At 39.4% G+C, this 26128-nt stretch overlaps 1 protein-coding gene across 1 annotated transcript; it reads right to left on the bottom strand.

Moving 5' to 3' along the window:
• Positions 1 to 6096: 6096 nt before the first annotated feature.
• On the bottom strand, positions 6097 to 17907 carry GDAP1 (ganglioside induced differentiation associated protein 1). The gene is made up of 6 exons (XM_030944081.1): positions 17524 to 17907; positions 16994 to 17186; positions 15573 to 15746; positions 13113 to 13207; positions 12539 to 12653; positions 6097 to 8445 (listed from the first exon to the last, which is right to left on the bottom strand). The coding sequence occupies exons 1-6, from the start codon at positions 17572 to 17574 to the stop codon at positions 8063 to 8065; spliced, it is 1011 nt and encodes a 336-aa protein (XP_030799941.1). The 5' UTR covers positions 17575 to 17907; the 3' UTR covers positions 6097 to 8062.
• Between the last annotated feature and the right edge of the window lie 8221 nt (positions 17908 to 26128).

The raw sequence follows: 26128 nt of genomic DNA, 5'->3' as shown, positions 1-26128 counted from the left end.
GAGTATTTAAATATGTGTAGGTGTTAAACTCAGGGACATGGCCTAGTGGACTTGGCAGTGCCAGTTTAACAGTTGGACTTGATGATCTTAAAGGTCTTTTCCAACCTAAACAATTCTATGATTTTAGGATGAAGGATTACACAAAGTGCCCACAGCCAGCAGGAGCCTGGGGAGCTGCAGGTTATACAGCAAACAGCCCAGATTAGAACCAGTCCTGTACAAACAAACATGAGATGAAGGACTGCAGTGTTGGAGAACAAAACCACTTTTGAGGCAAGGTCGTGTGGTGAGATTAATTATAATACATGAAAAAACATAAAATTTGGTAATACCTAATAAATTGTTAATGGAGGCAAACGGGGAAATTACTGCTATCTTGAATTAGTGTTTTCAGCTGTAACCAAAGTACAGAATCTCTTGTTAAAGAGAATCATTATGGAATGACTCAATGAACCATGTAATAATAATGCTTGTCTCCTTACATATTTCATCCCCAGCAGAGGTGTTCAGATAAACTGTCATGCACAGAAAGCAAAGTCTCTAGTCCTTCATCAACAGACAATATCTTGTGGTTGTATTTCCTTCTCAACACCAATGTACACATTGCAGTTTAGCACTTTAGCATGCTTGGGCTTATTTTTTAATTAAAAGCCAAACTAACAAAACCAAATGAAGCATAAACCTTAGGATATCAGCATATTTTAATGTAATATTCCATTTATATTTCTAATAAAATTGTTTTTATATACAGAAATATATATATAGATATCTTTATGTAATTATAAATATATTCCCTTCTCCCACCAAGAGGTCCTTTCTGAGTCTCCATTACTACCTTCCCTGTCCTTTGTCTCTCCCATAACATCATGGTGCTGAAGCACGTCAGTGTGAAGTGAGAAGGCTAAAGACCACATTTCAGTGTGAAGTGTGAAGGCTAAAGACCACATTTCAGAATTAATTCTTGATGAGAGCAGAGTATGAATACGATTTTCTTCACAAATACATCTTCATTTTCTATACAAATTTAAGAAAAAGTTTTTCCTCATTCCAGAACTCCCTGTGTAAGTTTTCTCCAATACAGTACCCCTGGACTAACAACTGGTACAGTCATTGATAATGTGTCAACACCAAGGTATTCTCTCATTCCAAGTTAGACAGATGCTAGGAACACATTTGACATCTATCTGCAACCAGCTTGAGGGACTTCTGACTTCAAGCACAGCCACTTCTTGCATTGGGTTTCAAGCTTGGTTTGCTTCTCTTCCCACTTGTCACAGAGGGCTGTTGGATTGCAATGAGCCTCTTTCAGCTGCTGCTGGACTTCCACTTCTGTGGGTTGCTGTGGGTGTGGAACGGCAGCCTCGGCCTATGTTGCCAATGTTGGTGTTCTGGCAGCCACTTTGGGAATATTTCCATCTCTTACTTTGCACGAAAAAGGCACTGTTAATTTCTTATAACACACAAGAGGCAGAACTCTTATCAAATATGCTTTACCTAAGAAATTTAAATAAGCACAGTTGTTTTTTGTATATTTGTATATTATATATATATATATATTTATATATATATATGTATGTATACATAAAAGAGAAATATGTTATCTTTTTATTTGCTGGAGTTTCCTTGTATCACAGTTACAACTGGCAGTTAACCACAGAAAAATTAAGTCAGCTATAGATTTTTGGTTCTCTTTCAAATCCAAAGAATAAAAAATTTATGATGCTGTTCTGGAATCAGTCCTAAACATACATTCTTGGACTTGTTTTAAAAGAATTCTTTGTTCCAAAAATAACTCCATATTCCAAAAATTTTGACTCAGTATATACTGCCCATATTAAAAGCTTACACAGCTTTTAAAATATTAAGTTATGCATATGTCCTTTGTTTCAGAAAGATACCGTACAGCTTTCATTGTCTCTGTAACAAATAGGTTGATTAAAACAAAACTTGTCAAGGTGAAGTTGTAAAACGTGATTCATGGCATAATGACTTTAAAATCAAATTCAGATCCCATGTAAGTAGATGCACCACCACATTTTTCTTAGCAATGACTCATTCCAGTTCTGAATTTGGCTCTCTGTTAGAAACTGAAATCTTAATACCTCCATTACTGCAACATCAGCCAATTTTGTTTCCTCTGTAAATTTTAGTGGATTCTGTGTTTTAGAGCTGTCTTTAATTCAGAACAATAGAAAGGTGCACAAATTGTTAAGGTGCAAAATTTGGACAAAGAGCATCTGGCATAGACTTCCTGTGAGATCTTTGTCTCTGGAAGTATTTCTGTTTGAAGACCTAAAAAATCAAATAATAGGTCTTTCTATTTTTACTGCCTCTGACTCAGGGGTGCAATCCAGACCTCTAATTTGAATTTTTCTAGTTTGGTGTCTAGGCTTGTGTAGAGGTGTTTGAGGAGAGTTACATAGTTCAAAACATATGCTTTCACAGTACCTGTCTGAACAGTGATCCAACTTAAATATCTGTATCAGGAAGCTGGCTTCACTATGTATTCAACAGAGACAGATATTTCTTCTTCCTTTCATTGATTTCAGTTAAATAGTTGAAGTGAGTTACAACAATATGTTCTCAGAAGCAGCAATCCAAAAGCCTCTCTCCACCTGCAGAAAAGCCACACAGAGCTTAGACCACAAGTCACACTGATGGAACTTCTCTGAACAGTTTTTCCTTGGTTTCGTTTAGGCTCCAGTCTGGAATCCCTTCCTTTCCCCAAACCTGTGTTATGTACCTAAAGACATCCTTTCCAAGACCTTTATATTTGCCAACTCCTTCTGGCTTTTAAACATAACTGGCAGAGGAAGCTGTGTGGCAGGCCCTGCTCTCCATCAAGTTGCTGAGTGACTGACAGTCTCACCCTCCACATATCCAAACTACCTTTGGTCAAAGGAATGGCTTCTGATTTCTGTAAAGGCAGATGTGATTTGTGCTGAGAAAGAGGGGGCCTGACTCTGCAACCTACTGCACAGGGCCTGTATCTATGAGGGAGGAGTTTTTGTCCCTACCACCGAGTTTTACCTATTTCAATACCAAGTGAGAGAGAAGGACTCCACTTTCTGTAAGGTGAATGCCTCAGCCAGCAGGTGACAGAATCAGTGGTCCCCTCACATCTGGTCTGGCATTATGAATGCTGTTTTCTGCTGCTTACAGAAACACAGGCATCATCTGATTAAACACTTGAAGTTAGGCAACCTTTCTGAAACTAGCCTTGAATAAGCAATTTTCAGGATGGCAATTATTTCTCAACAGCTAAAGCTTTCTATTCAGTCCAAATGCAGCAGCATTCACATTCTGATCTGGATGATCAGCTAACATCAAGCACCAAATATGTTTGTGTATATTCTCAAGTCCCTACAGTCATGATGTAACCAATGTTTTCAAATACCCTTGTAATGCTATCAGAGTAAATAAGGAAAAGGGAAGATATCTCCTCATGGCAGGGGAGTTAGAACTAGATGCTCTTTGAAGTCCCTTCCAACACAAAATTTTGTGTGATTCTAAAATTACATGACATTTTCATAATTTTATCTTTATAAATGTAAATTTATTTTATAAAGGCAAGTAATGCAGTAAAATACATAACTGAAAATTAGCCATTTTTAGCAAATGAAATATGAAAGGGATAAATAGGGATACTGTAGTGTATATGTATATAGAATATCAATATATATTAGTATATATCAAGTAGATTCATACTGATTTTTGTTATTATGTGTTAGTTTACACATAATTATAATTATTATAATAATTATATAGTTATTTATGAATGTTTAAAACTGTAGTAAATACTTATGCTGATGTAAAGCACAGAAAGAGTTAGACCTTCAGCTCTGCAAATTCCAGCAGATTCTTCCCACAACACTAAGCTTATCCACAGCCTAACTATTTTATGGTGAAACATGTTTAACTTCACATTAAATTAAGCACCATGATTGTAACTTAGAAAGGAAAACAGAAATAAAAAGGCTATTGAAGTATTGTATGAGTGAGTTAACAGTATTGTAAGAACTCTGGCTTCTGGAATTTCCTGAGTTTTGAGTGCCTGACTTTATGACTTGGTACTGCACCAAATCTAAAACTTTCTTTATAAAGAAAGGAGGCAACAAAATCCAGCATATTTTCTTTGGGATTTTTCAACATGCTTTTGACTTCCTCAGTACATCTTATAAATTGCCTAAGCACAATTGGCTAAACAGAGAGATAAGAAGGAGGCCTCAGCAAACAATAATCTGTCATACACCATATTGCAGAGCACAGTGTGCTCTGCCTAGCTAGACCCACTACTTTTCACCTACTTTCCATCTGCTGCTCTCTCTAATCCTCATGCATTAGGGCATGCCAGTCTGCTCTCTAAATCTTAGTAGCTCCTCGCTCCTATAAAATTCAGACTTAAGTAAAAAATGCCTTTAAAAATGTGACATGCAAAAGTGGATGTATGGCTTTGTGAATCTGGACAAGGAATTTTTACTTACTGTACTTACCTCTGTATTCACTCTTGCCTCTTGTCTGTTTAGACATAAGATTTCCACTGCAAGAGCTCTGTGCACACTTCTGATTAATGCTAAAGCATAAGGCTACTTCAAAGTTGGTGCACAGACTACAGTGTCACAATCTCCTGAAACTCAAACCCTACCAGCTGTCTACTTAATCCTAGCAGCTTCCCTGACTTTCAAGACACTGAGAGGCAATGCACACAAGCCTCACGTACTGATATTTATTACTCTGCTTAACAAGGAAGGAGACCTAATGCAGACTCCTACAGTGCAAGAAAAAATGTGGGGGGGCTTAGTTCATGGCCAGACTAATATACATTTGGTCTCACCACGGACAATGTCAGTGTGAACACAGCTTATGTGCTTGCCATGCACCTTACGGAGAGGAGCCCCGGCTGCTGCAGCTCAACAATGAATCAGGAACACACTCAGAAGTCAGGTGGGGTTGGATATTTTTTTTTAATGGATTAATAGAAAGTAAAAAACCTGCTTGCCCTCCTTATATTTTTACTTTTTTTCTTTACTTTATCAAACAGCTTCTGTTGGACCTCATACATATATACAGCTCAGACAGACATCCAAAGAAACATCATTGTTACTGCTGTTTCCATATATATGCAAGTCAATCTTTAAACTGGTTTAAAAAGTGTTCAAGGGCTTTTCTCCTCGAGTAGCATCAGAGTCCTTACAGCAGTACTGTGTAATTCTTAAATGTGCTTTGTTTTACAGCCACAGAAGATATAAAACAGACTAGACTGTGGCCTTAGAATCAATGTTTATTGTGTGGGTCCTACATAAAGATATGAAATATATCTGATGCATGATATGAGAGCAAATAGTAAATGAAAACTAGAAGATTGTTTCAGTACCCAATCAAAATAGCATACAGAACTACCAGAAAGAAAAAAAGCCAGATTGAAAAGAAACTTTGCAAGCACAAAAGCTATCCTGCACAAAGAGCCAAATGCAGCATGTGTCCTTCTAAATCTCATCCTATTTTGAGGAATTTAATCATGGATAAGCCTTTTGCTGCCGCCTGTACAGAAATCAATGCACAGAGTACTTCAGGGCAGTGAAAATAAGTAGGATACCAAACAGCTGAACTCACAGACATGAATCAAACCAGGGATCCAAACTTTCCTGCAGTAAAAGTTTCATCCAAGCTCATTCTTGCAGGTGGCAAATTTAATTGCTGTTTAGTAACATTCATTTTCATGTGAAATATTATTTCAACTTTGGCCTCTCATTTACCCAGTATAGAAACTACACAAGCATAAGTGGCAGGTGTCAGAGAACAAACCTGTGGTAGAACCACGCAGTTGTTTCCAGAGCTCTGGAGAGACTGCTAGTGCACTGAGGGTGCTCACAACCCTCTTATGCTGAGATCACAAACTTTTTCTCTGAGAAAAGTAGAGTTTTCCTGCCTCAGAGGCATGCAAGAGCAGAGCCCTGGAGGACCACTGACATCTGGTGGCCACTTCACTCTAAAGAAGACTAAGTCATATATGTTTAATTTTACTGTGACTTGATCAAATTACATTTTACAGGTGGTCTGACAAAAATACATGCCAGGGAAGCATTAAGTTACAGGTCTTACTCTGTGTTTATTAACATAGTGGAGTTTGATAGCTACAAGTAAATGCAGATGAACTGCAACACACAAACAACAAACTCAGCTAAAGCTGCCAGTACATTAATAGTATTGTTGGATTAAACCCACTCTAGAGATGATAAATCTTTTCCAAATAGAGCACATTTAATTCAACAAGTTCTTGAGAACTACTGGATCATGAAATAGAATTATATAAAACTGTCTTTTTTTACAAATAAAAAAAGTGCATTGTTTCCTAGGTAAGATGTTTCTTATTACTGAAAAGGAGTAATGAGATCTGGGTCTACTTTTGCTAGACGACCAGCGCAATATTAAATAATAAGCAGGAGTATCCAATAATTTTATCTGTATTGATATGTGTTAGATGGTGAGCCTGCCCAGACAGAAACTGCCTCAGTTCTCTCCAGCAAACTTGAGATGATCTTCTTGACACCTAAATGCAATTGTGCAGAGAGACACACCCACCAGCGCTGGACCTAAAATGTACTTAGGCCTGTTAGCACTGATTGTTGATAGGCAAACACTTAAAGCTATGCTTTGTTTGTTGCATCTATGTACAACTTGTAAACAAAACTCAGGCTTTCAAGCATTCATCAAGCATACAAAAGTCTTACTAAACTGTCATGAGAATTTTCAGCCCTTCCCAAATGCTTTTTTGATGCAAAATGATTCAAAGTCTACCTTCAGATAAATGTACATTTCTTGTTGAAATGGAAGCTCAGTTCAAAACTAATAAAACTCAGCGCATCTATTGAGTAATAGGAAGTAATCAAATTGTTTTTCTACACCTTTCCCCCATGGTACAAGAGAGCAGTTTTGAAAAAATTTAGCAGTACAAATCATCTCCAAACTTTCTGTATTTTTCACTTAGCATCAACATGACCCCATCCATAATTAAACAGATTGCTAAATTACAGCTTTACCTTCAACCTAGGCTACCTAACCAGACTGATAGATAGTGAACTATTTTTAATTACTTATACAAAAAGGCATTGCTCTGCGTATGTTTTCTAGTTGGCTGTGGCACGTTGTGGGCAAGCATTTTATACAGACGTGTGCAATTGCTAATGCTGCCAAAAAGTGTGCAAAAAATAGCCCGTGCTCAGAGCGAAACACAGTACACAGGACACTCATATGGAGGCAACTGTATCAAGCCACCCAAAGACAGTAGCAAATGTGCACCAAGACAGTTTGATTTGATTCTGCCAGAGTTTGAGGCTGAGCCCAAAAGGCTTTCAAAAGACAAGTGTCAGGTGTTTTGCTTCCATTTATATTTCAGCAAAATTGTAGTATCTGTTGTCCAGGGATGCCTCTGGAGCATTTCTCTTGTGTGGTACACAAATCACTGATATTCTCACCTGTTTCAGGTCTTTTCCTGAACTGCTGCATAAACATACACTGACAAAAGTGGCTTACAAGATTATTTTTAACACATTCCTAAAGGTCCAACTGCAAATTAGCAGACAATAATCAGTACAAAGAAACTTGGTCCTGTACACAACAGGCACAATGTTCCAATGAAATCTTACTCTGAGCATTTAAAGTAAGAGCTATTTTCAGTATTTTAACAATGCTGGTTTCTTCACAATAATGCATTTCATCTACAGTGAAAAGCTGTCACATTGCTGCATATCTATTAAATAAAAGCATTTTAATTAGGTCAGCTACTGGGTAAAGGAGACAATAACCACTTTAACATAGCACTGTCACAGTTATAGGCCTTTGGCTGAAAAGTACGTCTCTTCTTTCCTTTGTCATCCTCCCAACAAATATTTTTGAAAAATATCTCAGCATTGCCAACCCAATTAAACAGCAGCAGGAGATGATTACTCTGTGGCAATGTTCTAATTCACAGACATAATCGTTCTTCTATGTTTATATTTTATTGAAGATATTTTCCTGGGGGCACAGATGCCCTCCACTCACCACCAGGGACAGAGAAGGTCTAAAAATAATTTTGCCTGGTTCTAATCGATAGCACCATGTTGGCAAATCTCTTCCGAAGACAGAGGAAAGCAAGATAACCCACCCCTGCCAGCATGCTGACCAGCAGGGTGGTGCCCAGAACCCTGGGAGCCCTTTTCTTGGCCACACGGAATGCTGTTGGCAGGACAGCCGAGATTAATATATTGTTGACGTGTCCCAAAACTTTGTAAAATGCTTTTCTCTTCACGACACGCTCATAATAAGCTTCCAAGTTGGGCCGCTTTCCATTCCCCCAGTTTCTTCTTGCTAATCCCAGAAACTTCAGGCGATGTAATGTGACAGCAAGTGACACATCTGCCAGACTGAAGAAATCACCACAGAGCCAAGGCTGATTTCCATCTTCTAAGCAGAGATAAAACATGAAGCATTAGGAACTAATGGAATATAAGCACATTTAGTTTAGTGCCACTTCAAAGTAGCATCTAATAAAGAGCAACAACACTTCAGCTAAAACATTATTTTAATCAATAAACATTTTACTAATTCCTGTCCACTCTTTGCACAATCTTGTAAAGTCTTAGGCTCAACAGCCTGACCTACATTTGTTAAGGAAAGAAAAAAGATACACATTCCAGGTTCATAAATTAAAACCCACAGTAAACACTTATTTTCCTCAACTAGATTTCTCAAATCTGGATTAAATTAAACAGGATTGGAAAGGAGGAAGGCAGTTTAGCTTTTACTGAAAAGCTACCACTTGTCTGAAGAATTTATCATCTTGCCTGTGCCACTCAGCTCAATGGCATTCACTCAAGAACTAACTCCAGCTAGCTTGTTGGAGGCTTTCAAGTCAAAAAGAAATGGACCAGATGACTGACTTGCACCAAACATAACAGCCCATTGAGATGACAGAATTTGTCTACCTGTCCATCTTTTGTGTCTCTTTGACCCCAAATCATGGGGGTTTTACACTGAGATGTTTGAGAAATGACTAATATTCACACTGCTCACCACTAGTCAGGAGCACAGATGGAGATCCCAGGTACCCTCTCCAGCCAAAGGAAAGAGGTGAATCTTCCTGGGATGGTTCAGAACAGGCACTGCCAGGCAGCGTCACACTTCACTGTCAGTGGACCACACCACCTGAAAGGGCTGACATGTACTGACTATACCAAGAGCTTTTGAAACCGAGGATATGAAACTTGATAGCCAGCACAGCTATCATATCTGCCAGCATAAGTACTCTGCTCTAGCCTAGATCTCGAATAGGGAGGACTATGCTGTTCCCATCTCATTTGTGACTTTTACAGTTCATCCCACACAGCAGACATGGAAAAATGCTGGCATGAACACTCAGCAGCACCTCTCTGGAAACAGAGAAATTTTGCAATCTCCTTTCCAACACATTTTCCACTAGAGAAAAGCAACAACTTGGCACAAAGCTGGTACCTGTCCATTTTGACTGGTTACGTAGGTCTGGAAGAAAGGCCTCTGTAGAAAAAGAGTGTATCCTAGGTTGCTGAAAGGATACCTGAGAATTCATTCAGTGCATTAAATAAGATGATGGAAAAGACCAAAGAATTTATCCTGCATGAAAGGAAGATGCCTGCAGTGGCAGCAGTGGCAGTTGAGGGATTCAAGCAATTGCAAGAGACGTAGGAACTCTTGAGTTTTACTAGAACCTGGAGAAGTACAGATCACAAACTTCCAAAGTAGGAATACCTCAGACAAAATTCCAAGAGGCAATAGTCCCATGTTTCACAAAATCCAGTGATCCCAGAAGCTTTCATAAGCTCATCAATACTGTACCAGTTGACTCCTTGGAAAGGCTACTTAGCAGAGAAAGGAAAGGGGTTTCTGGAAATGGTGGCAGACATAGTTTGCTGAACAAAATCCTTCCATCCTTTATGAGCTAAAATATTTTCTGTGACTCTTTCACTGTTGAGTCAGTAGAAAATTTAATCTGGATTTTTAACTGCTTGTTCAAACCTACAGTTGTGATAGTAATCAGTAGTTATTACAACAGCTATTTATAGAGCTAAAAGCAAAAAGTTATTGATTTGAGCAGATGCAGTTGATATTGACTGATGCTTCATGCAGTTCCCAGTGAAGTCAGGGGAAGGACTCCTATCAGCACCGCTGGGAGTTGAACCACACTGTGAAAAAGCAGAAGGCTAATCCTATTTAAACATAATTTAGGACGCTGATATGGTTAAGTGCCTGTGGGTATAGATTAGGGGGAAGGTCAGAGTTGCAGATGTCCTTGTAGGAGTGTGTTACAGATCCCCTAGCCACCATGAAGAGGCAGATGATGCACTCTACAGGAGGCTGGCAGAAGTCTCTCAATTTCCAGCCTTTGTATTTGTGGGGTACTTCAGCCTGCCAGATGCCTGCTGAAAATACAACACAATGGAGAGGGGGCAGTCTAGGAGATTCCTGGAGTGTGTGGAAGAAAACTTACTCTCAGCTGGACAAGAACCCATGTGTGATGTGGTGGTCAGTGGCCCTCTTAGGCACAGCAACCATGAAATGATGGAGTTTTCAGTTCTGGGTGAAGTAAGGAAAGGCACCAGCAGAATTGCCACCTTGGACCTCTGCCAGGCAGACTTTGGACTGCTTAGAAGTTTGATAGACAGAGTTCCTTGGTAGTCTGTTCTGAAAGGCAAAGTAGTACAGGAAGGACAGGCAAGATTTAAGGAGGGATTCTTAAAGGTACAGCAATAGATTGTCACCATATGCTGTCAGGGACAAAGACCAGTCTGGTTAAACAGGGAACTTACGCTGGAACTCAGGGTAAAAAGGACTGTGTCTCACCTCTGGAAGGAGGGGAGTAACTGCAAGGATGCCATGAGGTTATGCAGGAGAAGACCAGAAAGAAAGCCAAATGAACTTAATTTGGCACTGCAGTTAAAGACAACAAAAACAGTTTCAGTAAATACACTGGCAGCAAAAGGAGGGCTAAGGAGTCTCAACCCTTTGCTGGATGAAGGCGGACACACAGAGGGGGATCAGGAAAAGGCTGAAGTACTTAATGCTTTCTTTGCCACAGTCTTTAAGACCAAAACCCATGGTTCTCAGGCTATCCAGCTCCCAGAGCTGGAAGTTGGTGATGGGGAGCTGAGTGAAGCGCCTACAACCCAGGAGAAAATGGTTACTAACCTGTCATGCCAGTTAGACATTCAGAAGTCTATGGGTCAAGATGGGATGTGTCCAAGAGCAAGAAGGGAGCTGCCAAAAACTTGCCAATTATTTCCAACATTTACCAGCAATCCTGGTTAACCACAGAAGACTCTGTTGCCTGGAAATTAGCAAATGTAATACCCATCTACAAGAAGGGTCAGAAGGGGGATCCAGGAAACTACAGATCTGTCATCCTGACCTTGGTACTGGGAAACATCATGGAGCAGATTGTCCTGAGGGTCACTACATGGCATGTGCTGGACAACCAAGGGAACAGACCCAGTCAGCATGAGTTTACAAAGGCAGGTCTTGTTTGGCCAACCTGACCTCCTTCCATGACCAGTGATACGTTTACTGGATGAGGGAAAGGCTGTGAATGTTATCTAAATGCCTATAAAGATTTTTACCTGTCTCCCAGAGCATTCTTCTGGGCAAACTGGCTTGGGTGGGTACATTCTTCACTGACTGAAAAGCTGGCTGGGTGTCCAGGCCCAGGGAGTGGTGGTGAATGGAGTTACATGCAGTTGGTGGCTGGTCACTATTGGGGTTCCCCAGGGCTCAGTATTTGGGCCAGTCCTTTCTAACAGGATGAGCAGAAATGGCCTTTAGTTGTGCCAGATGAGGTTCACATTAGATATCAGAAATGTTTTTCAGTGAGAATGGTCAGGCATTGGAATATGTTGCTCAGGGCAGCAGACAGCAGGATATGGTTAGGTGTGGTTATGATGGTGCTGGGTTGACAGACTAGATCTTCTTGAAAGTCTCTTTGAACATTGATGATTGTGTGAAAAATTTGACTTTCTTTTAGATGGAAGCAGGTAAAGAGGACTGCTTTCCAAGAGGGTGAGAGAAGAGGGTAGCCTAATGATTAGAGCAATTATTCAGATTGCTTATTCTGCATATACCAAAATATCAGCAGAGCATTTGCTCAAGATTATAATAAACCTGTGTTAGACATTAAGGTTGTGACGATTATAGTGAACTGAAGCCTACACCTATAACATCAATATTCTGTAGTTAATTTTTTTCTGATTTTGTTGATGAAAATACTAAAAAATTGAGCAGCTAATTATACCCCTTTTCCTGAAAATGTGATCAAGCACTGTCATGAGACAGTGAGAACTCACTGACTGAAACAGTAAAGTAAGGTAGTATTTAAAACAGTATTGATCCCTTCTGTGATGTATAGGTCAATATATATTAAAAGTATCAAATCTGACACATTAAAAATTGCTTTATAATAGTGCTGTCAACAAGTTTACTCAGTATCCTCAAACAGAAATATTAACAGGATTTAGCAAGAAAAATTCCTTACCTGGTGTTTCCTCATTTCGCCGCTGCAATTCAGTCTCAACCTGATCCAAAACTTTCTCCAGTTCATCCAGTATTTTCTTTAGATATTTTATATTATCATGATCCAGCAGTTTAGACTGAAAAGACACACAGGTTAGTGTTTTAATCATCGTACAGACTTTATACTTTTATCAGAGAAGCTTATACTTAGGATACTACAGTGTTTGCTCATAAAATGTGATTATTTTCTCCACATAGTCAGATGGATACTACATGGATACTGGTGACAATTCAGAAAACAGAAGACAACTTTAGAGATGCCAGATATTAAGGTTTGCCTACCCCTGCAGGGTGCTCAACAGCCCAACACCAGCACTGATGTGTACTTACCTTTGAAGTCAGTGGGACCAGTCCAGTACTTCAGCACACACTTGAAGTGTGTAGCTGATCTGAGGACAGACTGTTTCATGCCTTGAAGGGTTAAACCACTGCATGACATTACTGGTAATGACAAGTGAAACAAATGTTTATATTGTGACCAAAAAATCTAACACTAACAAGCTCATAATAAAGGGGCCCCTACAAAGGTTTCTTACCTTAAGGCGCTTCTGTTTTGCTATATAGGCATCTTGAAGGTCTGGATTTTCTTCTGCAAGTTTCTTCAGTTCTGATTCTGTGTTACTTATTTGGCCTAATTAAAAATATTTTTTAAAAAGAAAAAAAAAACCACAAAGGCAGACAAAAAAAGGAATGACAAATATTAGATATCCAAACATATTTATAATGCAATCCACAGGAACTGATCGATAGCCTGTGTACAAGTATCATACCGAGGAAATTGGAAGTGCTGCTTCAATACAGCATCTGCACCAGTCTAGGATTTAAATACATCACATTTTGGAAAACTTGAATGCTTTTTAAATTGACCCACCACACCTTCAGCTCATCAGTTTGCAATGTGACAGAGCTGGTAGGCCCACACTGAGATTTCTTGTCACTGTAGGCCACGGGCATAATTTCACAGCAAAAGCCTAAATGCCACTGAATAGGGAGCCAAAGTGTTTTCATTTAGCTAAAATCTGACGCCAGAGTCTGTGATCCTTTTGTAAATGTTCTTTTAGAACTGTGTGCATGTCCTAGAAGAACATTATTACATGATTTAAAGAAGGAATGATGTGAAAAGTTTAAGTTAATTTTACTGATTTCTACTATGCGTGTACAGCCTTTTCCTTAAAATGGGGCTTTGCTTGAAAATGCCATACTCATAAAACTAAAATACCAAAAGACATTGATTGATAAATCTTCTAAAATTAAGTATTTCTAATCACAAACCAAGAACAAAAGAATAATTATAGAGCATGAATCACCTCTCACTTGTACTTGATAATAAAGTTTAGTTACAATTAAGTCTGATAAATTAAACTGATAAAAATTCTTTCTAGAGAATAACAAACTCACTTTTTTATATATTCATTTCAACATGACTGTGAAAGCCATCCTTCAATACAGTGTATGAAGAAATTGAAGGATGTACTCATACAACTAAAATTTTACATATGCAATTAATTGCTTACTTGGATTTGGTATGCATAAATATAATACAGAAGTGGCTCATGCTTTATTATATCTAGCAGTCTGAAAATAAAGGTGTTTGAAGATGAAAATGAAACCACCTCCAACCAGGAGAAGTTTGAACATGCAAAGGAATTGTTAAGAAACATCCACAGGCTTTAAAAAAAAAAGCTTCAAATCAAAAAAATATAGGCTATGCTTTAAGTATGAAAAGATAAGAAAACATCTCAATTTAGATAAGCAATAATGTTAGCTCTGCCAGTATGAACATGTGCAAACTGAGAACAATTTATATGAACTAGAAGCTTGAGCAAGAAAACATACAGCAAGAAAAGCAGAGGACAATCTTGTAAAGTGAGCTGTAATAAAAGCACTGATTATTACCATGTGAAAACAGAAAAACTACCCATAACGCCTATGAGTAAAGCACAATTGTTCAATAAACAGCTAGCATCCACCTTTGGGAAAAAAAAACAAATCAAAACCACCAAACCAGACAATGCACTGATTTAGAGAATAATTCATGTTCTTGGACAAGGGGAAGTGGCTTTAAACTGAAGGAAGTAGATTTAGATTAGATATGAAGATGAAATTCTTTCCTATGAGGGTGGTGAGGCACTGGAACAGATTGCCCACAGAAACTGTGGACTCCCTACCCCTGGAAGCGTCCAAGGCCAAGTTGGATGGGGCTTGGAACAGCCTGATCTAGTGGAAGATGTTGAAACTGGATGATCTTTAAGGTCCCTTCCATCCTAGGCCATTCTATGATTTCGTGATCCTATGATTCTATGTTACTGCAGGAACATCAACCATGCAACAATATGGAAAATTAACTGCCTGCCTTCACTTCTGACAACACAATAGTGTGTTACCAGAAAATGTAAGGAGGAGGATAAGACATTTTGTTGGAAATATGATTTCTCAAGATAACACAATATTACTGTTTATGATATCATGGACTTACTAATAGTATAGATGTATTACATTTCAAAGACTCTGCAGTATTTGACTTTGTTCTACAGAGCATTCTAAAACACCATACAAAAAAAAAAAGAATCAACATAAACCATAAATCATGTATAAACCACTGATATTGACAAAAAAAAAAAAAATCAGACATCTCAGAATGTAATAGTAAACAGGGAATCATCATCCAGCCATGCTGTCAGGAGTTGATACTTGTCCTGGAACTACTTAGTCTCGTAATACATCGAAGGAAGCATAAAGGCATCAATTAAAAGGTAGCTGTGGTACAAAAAATTATCTGCACAGACACCTCAAAAACAACATTTCCTCTTTCCCATTTCCAAATCCCAACAGAATACACAATCAATAAAAAGTATATGCACAAATCATCAAGGACTGCAACTAAAATTCATAAACTGTGCTCAGTATTTTGTATTTAAGGTGGATTTAAGAAAGAAGATGAATGTAATGCAGCAACCTACTAAGTCAGAGACATTCAGAGCTACACCAGTACATACTACGGATTCTGCTGGTAGCATAGGCTGGAATCATGGAGTCCACTGTTAACTCGGGGTGGAGGATGCAGCCATGTGTGTAGGCATCCATAGGCAAGGAGTCTAAAAGCTCCCTGTAGTGCTGCACCCTTGGATAATACATGCTCCCCTCTTCTGGCATTAATCTTGGTACTTCCTCTGCAAAACAAAGTTTAAAAATAAAGTTAAGAAAAGAAGAATCATCTAATTGACCAAAGTTCATTCAGTTATGTCCAGCTGGGACAGGCGACACAGCCACAGGTAAGAAAGCTTCACTTGCTCCCCAGCATAACTCAATGGTGTGATTGCAGCTCAGAAAAACGTATATTTGTAGCTCATTTTAAAATGTTTTATAATTCCAATTATAAATGAATGCAAATTCAGCAACCCACACAAACATGTATTTAAGAGGCTTTCAAATCAGAAAACCACTCTCAGCTCTGTTATGTACATCTAGGAATGGTTGACCATGAACTTCAACCCTATAATGCTCTCACAGCTGAGGACAGCTGAGATTCCAGGAAATTGTTACGACTGAAATGTTACTGCTCCTGCAATGGTGTAAAAATTGCAGTACAGGAATCCTACACAAGCATGGCTGGAAGTATTCCTGCACATCAATGAGTTTTACCCTATCCTTGATCTACCTGGGCCCCTACTCCTTTCTTGACTAAAAGACAGCACAAATTATGTTCGCTCAACAATGAAGGTTCCTTCATGCCTCAGAAATCACAGTGCTAAATCCCTGAAATACAAAATGCTGCCATCTTCACACCTATACAAAATACAGCTCTGCATTTCCTTCAAAAATTGAGGCAGGTTTTTTTGTTGGTGTTTGGTTTTTTTGGGTTTTTTAAACAGTACAGGCAGAAAGAACTTCAATACCCTGCACATGACCACTTCCAAGGATTCTCTTCCTGCTCTTTTACCTCTTCATTCCATTTTGGCTCAAATAAAAATTTGCTCATTCTACTTCCATTGTTCTACAGAAGATTATTCTGAAATTAAGCATGTTTCCTCTTATCTCACAGAGAATCTGGACCTGCTTGACAAAGGCAGTCATGCAGCTCTGTTCAGTATGTTACTTTTCATGGCAGCGTCACACCAGGTTTAGTGCAGCATGATGCTGCTGCCATTCCTGACCTCTGCATCCTTCCTGAAGGGCTAAGGAGGACAGTGGTGGGTTTTACTTACAAAGGTTCACTCATGAAGGTGCTGGAAAGCCTTCAGCTCATTTTAGAGGAACATGTTTTCAACCCTAGCTGCTAGCTATTAAGAAAGCCTGTTTACTTGTGAGACTATAAACACATTCTGCCCTGAACGAAGAGTCCTGCACACAGAGCTGCCCCCAGCATTGCCTACGGGGTGAGGGGAAGAACCACACACTGAAATGCCCGCGGGATTACCATCTACAAACGTTGCTTCAAGGTAATCAATAATCTGCGTTGCCTCACAAATGACGTTTTCCCCATGGATCAGGACGGGTACTTCTCCAGAGGAGCTCAAGCGCATGAACCACGGCTCGTTGTGCTCGCTCAGGGGCAGGTTCACATCGCGCTCCTCGCATTTCAGCGCCTTCTCGGCTATTGCCAGCCGCACCTGGAATGGCACCGCGGGGGTCACCCGAGCAGCATCCCCGCCCGGCCCGCATCCCCGCCCGGACAGCATCCCTGCCTGGCCAGCATCCCCGCCCGGCCCGCATCCCTGCCCGGCCCGCATCCCCGCCCGGACAGCATCCTCGCCCGGCCAGCATCCCCGCCCGGCCGCTCTCCCGGCCCCGCCTCGGCGCACCCACGGCCGGCCGCCCCCCTCCATCCTCCATCCTCCATCCTCCATCCTCCATCCCTCCCGCCCCGATGCCGCAGCGGGCGCGCAGGGGTTGTGGGCACGGCGGGAGTTGGCGATCCAGGGCCCCGCTCCCCCGCCCACCCCTCACCTTTTGCGAGGAGAAGGACTGTGTCCAGTGGTACAGCACCAGCGGCGCCATGCCCGGCTCGGCTCGGCCCGGCTGGGCCCGGCTCGGCCCACGGCGCCGGGCGGGGCAAGAGGCAGCGCGGAGCGGCGGCCGTGCCCGCTCCAAGCCGATCCGCTCTCGGAAATTACCCGAAGGGGATGCCTGAGGGATGCGGGGGACAGCCCTCAGTGCTCGGAGGACAGCCCTTCCGAAGGGGAAACCGCCTGCAAAGCCGTCTGCAGCATCCCCTAAGGAAGCGCAGGAAGATGGATGCGCAAGTAGGGAAGGTCACATGGCAGGATTTAGCATTTTATATTTATTTGGGTTTTGTTTGTTTTGGTTTGGTTTGGTTTGTTTTTTTTTTTTATCCAGTGCTTCCAGTTTGAATTTCAGTATTTCAACATCGGCAACACGTGCCTGAGGAAAAAAAAAATTAAAAAAAATTACTGTAAATCATCCTGAATTGGACCCTGTGGGCAAAATGAGTCTATTGCAAAATGAGTCATAGCAAGAAGGAACAAAGCTTTTGAATAACTTCTTTTGCCTCCAGATGTGTTCTTTCAAACTCAAGAGAGAAAGTTTCTTAATTATTTTTTTTTCTAGACAAAATTAGAAAATATAACCGTTTTGCAGGGCTTTTTTCATTTTCCCTGTGTGAAACAAGGTCCTTTCTGAAAAGCATTTGATAACGAACAATGGCTTACATCATCAGGAAATGCCTCCTCTGTATCTTGCACTGGAGCTAGTTTAGAAATGCAATTGCTGATAGTACCATAAGACACTATCAGCAACAGCAGGCAGATTTTAGCAAAGTACAAAAGCAGAGTGAGATTAGAGTGCAGAGTATTGTTCTCTTAATTCTGACTGCTCAGTTCCCAGTAAAGGTGACTACTCCAGGTAAGCCTAATAATTCAGTCCCACGTGCCATTTCTATATAACAGATGAACCTCATGATCAGTATCTTAGAGACCTGAACCTAGTATGTTGAGAGATGTATCCCAATAACAAGAACATCAAGGGAAATTTTTACTAATGTTAAGCAAAGGAATGGATTTAAGTCACTGAGACAAGGTAATGGACAAATCTTATAAATAAAAAGGAAAGAAACAAAAAGCCAGCTTCCAGCCCTGTACTGATCACGGGAGTGGGCACAAGGGCAGGCCCATGCCTTCCTCAGAGACCACTCCCTACTCCCTGCTCACAAGCCAAAATAATCTCTTCAGAAGGTCATGCATGGTGAGAGGCTTCTCGCAAATCCCAGCTGATAGCAATCAGTGTTACTGATGGTAAATCCCACATTTGGGGGAATTTAATTTAATTGTTATTCTTCAAAAAGTTGGAGAATGTGCTTAGAACTGACACGAAGAATGCAGTCGATGGCATTATGGCTGGATTAATTTCTCTTTAAGATACATGTCTAAGGTAAGAGTGATGGAATATCCTCTCATGCACAAGGGCTTTAACCTGTGACTCACCAATGCATGGATATTCTCACAGATCCCTGCCTAGGCTGCTGTACAGCTGTTCCTCACCACTAGATCTCACAGGAACTCAAGGGAAAGAACTGGGAACTGGTTTTTTTTTAAATTTACATGAACTAGGCACTCTTTCAGGTGTCTGCTTTGCTTTTTTTCCCTTCATTTTGTCTTTAAATCAAAATGTTGTGTTGTCATTTCACCAATTACCATATAGACCACTACCCCGCTTCTCTTAGTACAGCTAATTACTTTAATATCACACATGGACTACTGTGTTTGAGTTATATTTTGTTACCTGGTTTAAATGTCTAGAAAGGCAAGGAAATGTATCTATCTTATAAGACAATAAAGAAAGAAGGACAGAGCAGCTGCAATCATATACAGGTGATCCTTCTTCCTAACCTAGTCACCCATACCGCTATGAAATACAGGAAGGATACTGACCAGCTGGAGCAGGTCCAGAGGACCAGACGATTAGGGGGATGGAGCACCTCTCCTATGAGGAAACCCTAGGAGGGTTAGGATTGTTCACCCTGGAACAAAGAAGGCTCACAGGTTGCCAAATTGTGGCCTTCAGTACCTGAAGGGAGCCTACAGGAAAGATTAAGAGGGACTTTTACAAGAGCATGTAGTGACAGGACAAGGGGGAATGGCTTCAAAATGAAAAGAGCATAGGTTTAGATTAGATATTAGGATGAGGTTACTGTGAGGGTGGTGAGGCACTGGAACAGGCTGCCCAGAGAAGCTCTGAACTCTCCATCCCGAGAAATATTAAGGCCAGATTGGAAGTGGTTCTGAACAGCCTGGTCTAGTGAAGGTGTCCCTGCCCATGGCAGGGGTCTTGGAAGTGGATAACCTGTAAGGTCCCTAAGCCATTCTATGATTCCCTGATAAATCCCACCCGATGTCCACGTTTATAGTCCTGGTTCCGCTGAAGGAGGGAATGCCTGTGGCTGGGATCCCCTCCAGCCCGACAGGGCTGTTCCTATGGCTGACCACACGAGGCCTCCCTTTTCCAAAACACGGTGCATAGACCTTCCTTCTTTCAGAGATGAAGAAAAAGGGACGAATGATTCCTTTCTCTTCAGAACCAGCACCCATCCATCCACCTAAGTTTGCCCCTCCACCTTCTCATACCCACAGAAAAGCAAGCAAAAGGGCCAGATTATGAAAAACTCACCACAACCTGGAACACCTTGTTCCACAAGCATTTACACAAGGCTTTACACAACTGAAATAAAAGTCTCCTCAAAGGCATGTTTAATTTGTGTCATAAATACACAAGCAGCACAAATGCAAATCTGACTGGCATCTGGGCAGCTCGTGGCTTCAAGCAGACCCCTAGCTCTGTGTGATAAATAATGTTTCCTACCACACTGATGTCCTTGCCCTGTTTCTCTGCATGGCCTCTCTTGGGCCTTTTTTAGCATCCTATATATGTTTACAAAAATATATGTATATATGCACGCCCCACTACGAGTTTTTTTAATGCACATATTTTTACATCATGGAAATAAACTAACATTTACAGCTAATGCTAAAAATAAAAAACATTTTGATAAACAGTTATATAAAATGAGTGAAAGATCTGGAAATCAGTATTCTGGTAATCAGTTTTCTTCTTTACTTCACTTTCACACCATGTTATTAACAGGAAACATATAGGTCAGATGTGTCATTAAAGTAATATTGATGCAAGTTAAAAAACAACTTTTTTTTTCCTTATCAGATCAATTCATTGTACATATTGAAACCCTAATGTATTAGACTACAGGAGGGAAAAAAAATCTTTTTTATTTTTCCTTTTCTATGCAGCCAGAGCCATTATAGCTGAAAATTAGCTGGATTCTGTTTATGAATCATTAGCAGATGCATTTGTTCTGTTCCAAGTGCAGAACCAGCCTAATTGACAGTGTTGCAGGAGTTAATACTCGTTGGGAAAGTAAGGCAGGTTCTGTTCTGGACCTTCTGTCATCAGTGGTTATTGACTAAATTCCACTGGCAGATTCTGCTTTACTGGTGATGATATGAGTCAAAACAACATAGCACTGAATTCAGGTACACAGCTGAGACAATACTTACAGAAGAACGCACAAGAACTTTCTTTAACATGACTGAAAAATTAGATATGCAACTATATAGAAAGAGCGAGAGCAGCATTATGTCTTGATAGTCACAGCTGAGACTATCTGTGCCCTAAATTAAGTGCATATAAAACCATGGAGCGATGGCAATTGTAGATAGCTGATTCATGTTCTCAGGAAATATAATTTGTCAGTTACCATTTTACATCCAACAAAATCAACTTATAATAGAATTTATTTAGTCACTTTCAAAGTTACTTAACATATCATACTAGGATTTTTTTTAGGGATTTCCCCACAAAATTCTGCCAAATTTTCCCTAAATATGTAGTAATCCTGTTCCATGCAGGAGTTTCATATGTAAATGCTTCAGAAATACTGTTTAATAATTAATTTTTTATATATAATTTTTAGATTTTTTATAGTAAGCCTATTGCAAAATAGTTATTAGTGATTTTGATGTAACAAATATATTAATTGTTCTAATGATATATAAATCCCAACAGTTTTGATGATTGGGATGAATTTTCCTGAAGTATTAGGCTTTTAATGCACACACAGAAAGAGATTTAATATATTTTCATAAGGTGAAAAAAATGCAGATTCTTAGCCATAAACCTTTAAATCTAGGTTAATATTAAAGTTGCATTGAGTCTATCCCTTCTCCAGCTTTTATGTAAACAGCATCTTTACTATAAAATCTATCATATCAGCCAAATTCAAACAATTTAAAACTTTTTTTATACTTGCCCATGTTTGTGGTCTCCATGAACATGTGTGATATGCTGGCTCACAAACTTGGATCATTACCAAGCTTTTAGGAACAATTCTGCGTCATCACGTGTTTCTTCTTCCCTCACACTAACTTAGATGAATAACCCACAACAGTGAAAACTTTGTACCCCTGTGCATACCATCCAGGTGTTGATTTTTATTCTGGTTTTAATCTAACAGTGATGACATTTTGTTTGCACAGCACTGTCTGGCACAGTGGCTTTTGGTTGCCCATTAAAATTTACATATTACCACAACACAAACAATGAATGTAAGAAATATTCCAGCTTCCAGCTATTATTGCCTGTGGCCAAAACCAGAATGCACAACTTTGACCTTGTAAAATAGATTGGGCAGATGCTGAAGCAAAGTCCACCAAAGTTAGAGAGGTAATTTGTACTTGCTTTAGTGAGTCCTGTACCAGCTCTTAGAACAGTTCAAATCCTATTACAATCACACTGTAAAATATAAATATCCAGTAACTGGATGACACCCAAACACAGAAAGCCTTAAGAAAATCTAAGGAGTTAAATACAATTTTGTAAAATGTCCTTTGAAGTCTCATGGTATTTTTCCATTTTTTGACTGAAAAACATTTTTAAAAATATTTCCTGAAAAATAATAGAAATCAGATTCTTTCCATGCCTGAAACAAACCCAAACTTTAATAATTTTCAAAAATTTCTAAAAAACTTGTTGCACTTTCTATTGGAAATGTGAACACTTTGATAAATTAATTAGTGAGTAAGTTTAAACATTTAATATTTTTCCAGAAAACTGCTCAGAAAAATAGCTTTAAGATGCTTTAAAGCATAATCATGTACTTCCACACCTTGTGATTGATAAGTAAAAAAATAGAGGCCACTAAGGAAGATCCATTTCTTTTAACAATATTAATCAGGGTGACAACATAGAAATATAGCTCTTATTTAAATAAGGAAATTCTTGTTTTTTCAGCTTTAGTTCTTGCTCTTTGCTCATTATGTTTATGCAAGCTGGACTAAAACTTAAACAGTAACATGCAAAATACTTCAATTAGACTCCTTGAAATCTCACTTCACGTCAGACATCTGTGTTAGACAGTAAAAAAAAAGGTGTTTTGAAAAGCTTAGATCATCATCTGTCCCAGAGCAGCCTGCACCAGCATAGCAGCAGGGATGGAGGCTGTTCTGTCCTGGGCCATCATGGGCTCCACACCACCACAGGAAAATCATGGTCACAAGTGCTCATGGTGGGGTGGGAGCCATAGGGGTGTGTAGAATATTTTCTCTTGGTAAGACCTTTTCCCCTCAATCTAAATCACATAATTTATGCATCACTATTGCATTGGGTTTTCAAATTGTAGTACAACAGAAACAACTAGGAAATAGTGGTCAACTATGATACATCAATTTACGGTACATTTACTGAATTTTGAAAATTAATTCTTATATCTTGAAATAAAAGAACAGCAGACTATAAAACAGCTGATTAAACTCACTATCAAATAACATGCAAACATAACATTCACCTAACTCCTCTCAATAAGCAAGACCCTCATTTGTGAAAGTAAAAATAGGACAAGATACAGTTTTGGGCAGCAATAGATCTGGGCACTGAATCACTGTCTATGTTCTTTTGGCACTGACTGGAACATGCTGGCATGATTTTTTCTCAACTGCATAACGTCACTCACAAATAGAGAACAAATACCAGAGCTACTGCTCTGAAAAGACACTTCCCCTATCACATTTAAAGAAATCCCAAATAGATTTTCTTAAGAAAAACAGAGGTAGGATATTAGTGCCAGCTGAAGGCAGGAATACTTGCAATTTATCATTTATTGAGTTATCTGGAGAGAGACAAAAAAAAAAAAAAGCACTATACAGAGAGAGGGATGAATTTAAATCCCGTGTGTGTAACTGATACAAATGAAAGTATGAAGTTGTCCCTGTGCCCTGTGCGAGCTCAGGGGAGAAGTGAGGGCAGCAGGCGATGGTATGTGTCTGAAATAACAAACCCTCTCCACTAACACCCCGGCTAATGCACCGATGCGGGGGCAAAGCCAGAGGAGAGAAGCTGCAGAAGCTGAAATGAGCTTTTCAAATTTTACAGAGACGTGCAAACTGGTGGGGGGTGGAGGAAGACGTGGTGCCTTGGCTTAATTCCTGTCAAGTCCAAGGGGCAGAACACAAAGGAAGAAGTTGACCTGTATGTTACACTCCTCGGAGAAAAATACAAACATTATAAAAGCACAACAGTTACATTAACTTGAGTCAATATGACCAGAGCTTTGGGACTAGGCAGTAAGAATATTCTTTTGGTCCAGCGGGGTAATCTATCTTTCAAGATGAAGAAATTGACAGGGTTTAATTCCTGGCCTTGAATAATTAAAATTTTGCCTCTAACATGCTAGATAGGCCACTGGCACAGACCTTCAGGGCTATCTAACTTCATTTTAATATATTGCACCAAGTGAGAAATAACTGAAACTGAATAAAAAAATTAATCTCAGCTTCTCTCTGATTTCACTTTACAATATATTTTAATTCCAGTTTTGACATTGTGTGTGACCCAAGACAGTTGAACAAAGAGCTACTTTTCAGTTCACCTTTCCTCCTCTACAAAGGCTTCATGCTTTAGCAGTTCTAAGTCACTGGAAACAAGCTAACACAAAACGGGAGTTTTAACAAGTACAGGGTTCATATCTTGGAGCAGCGATTTCATACTGTGATTAAATTTGTATTCCCTCTAAACTGCGTTTTGTTTGAACTCCATGCCTTGTGATCCTGTTTCCTCCCATTTTCTTGATGTCAGCTACTTCAGTGCTGGCAGAAGATCCCTCTGAACTGCAGCTGCATTTGTAAATGTTTCATCAAAGGCCTGAAGGTCTGGTAAGCAGCAGAGCCGGTGGGTGCTACGAATGTGATCTGGGTCTATCTCGGGGAGGAACAGCATGACCGTATTTACTGCCGATGCTATTCTGGGGGCTGGATGACGTGCGTCTCCCCTCTGCCTGAGCAACACTTGCCCGTTCGTCTTTCAACACTCACTCCCAGCATGACAGGATGAAATAAAACAAAATTTACTGGTAGCAAGCGCACTCACATATTGAAGACTTCCATTCTAACAACTTCATGCACACACTTGTAGTCTTATTGAAATAATCATGTTAAAGATTTTGTACTCTAGGTAGATATGATTTTAGGTTCCATTTAAAAAAATAAAACCATAAGAAGATAAAGAAAAGTATTACCTCATAAAATAATTCAAATTATTATGGGGGCACAAGCTTATTGGTCCCCATAAATGAACTCCTAACTCAGGATGTGGCAACACAGTAGCTCCAGCTCTGCACAACACTTCCAAATGTGGACAGCAGCTGTGTCTCCCAAAAACTGCGGAATTAGGGGGGAAAATACTATATTTGTTAAAGCAATTGTGCAATTGCTCAAGCAATTGTGCACCTCTTCCAAAATCAGGCAAATCATTTATAAACTGAAACTCACTCAATAGCCAGTAGAATGAGCCAGGCACTTCCAGGCATTGATTAAATCCAACCTATCTGTGCTAGGCTTTGTAAGAGAAAGGAGGAAAATTTTTAAAAACCCAAACAAGGGAAAAAACCAACAAAATTTCTGATTAAAATAACATGCACATTTTTCACACTTAAAGGGTTATCATTTTGCCAATATTAATTTTTTTAATCTAGAAACATGCCACTGACATCAAATGGCACAGAAAAGATCACATTTTCTTTTTTTTCTTTTTGTCTATTAAACCTATACAAATAATTTTCAGCAGTAGAACTGGAGAATCACAAAGCTGCACGATGTCAGATTCATTCCCTTTCTGGTTACTAAAATTTAAGGTAAGAACATCCTGACATCATAAATTTTCAAAATTAGCTGAAATTTTTTAAATATTTCATTTGGCTCAATCTTGCAAATATGCAACCAGCTGGTAAAAATAAAATCTGATTTAAAGTTTTGTTAAACAGAAAGTGCAGTCTCAAACTTACATAAAACCAAAACTATATCCCTTTACAAGTGAAGACAAAACTGCAACCCTCAGCTTCTAACTTTAGCATGTTGTATTGCAGAAATAGTCCTCCAGCTCTATTAAATTTTTGTTTTCAGGGCAGAACTTCTTATAAGCAAAAATAGCAGATAGATAACTGTGGGTGAATTAGCACAATTTTTGCAATATTATCACATGAAATAAGGGAATTTCAAAATCAATTTTACTTCTCAAATCAGCTGAAAAAAAAACT

The sequence above is a fragment of the Camarhynchus parvulus genome, chromosome 2 (assembly GCF_901933205.1).
Source record: "Camarhynchus parvulus chromosome 2, STF_HiC, whole genome shotgun sequence".
In the NCBI taxonomy this organism is placed as follows: domain Eukaryota; kingdom Metazoa; phylum Chordata; class Aves; order Passeriformes; family Thraupidae; genus Camarhynchus; species Camarhynchus parvulus.
The sequence above is the reverse complement of the archived record's forward strand: the minus strand, read 5'-3'. Positions and strand labels throughout refer to the sequence as shown.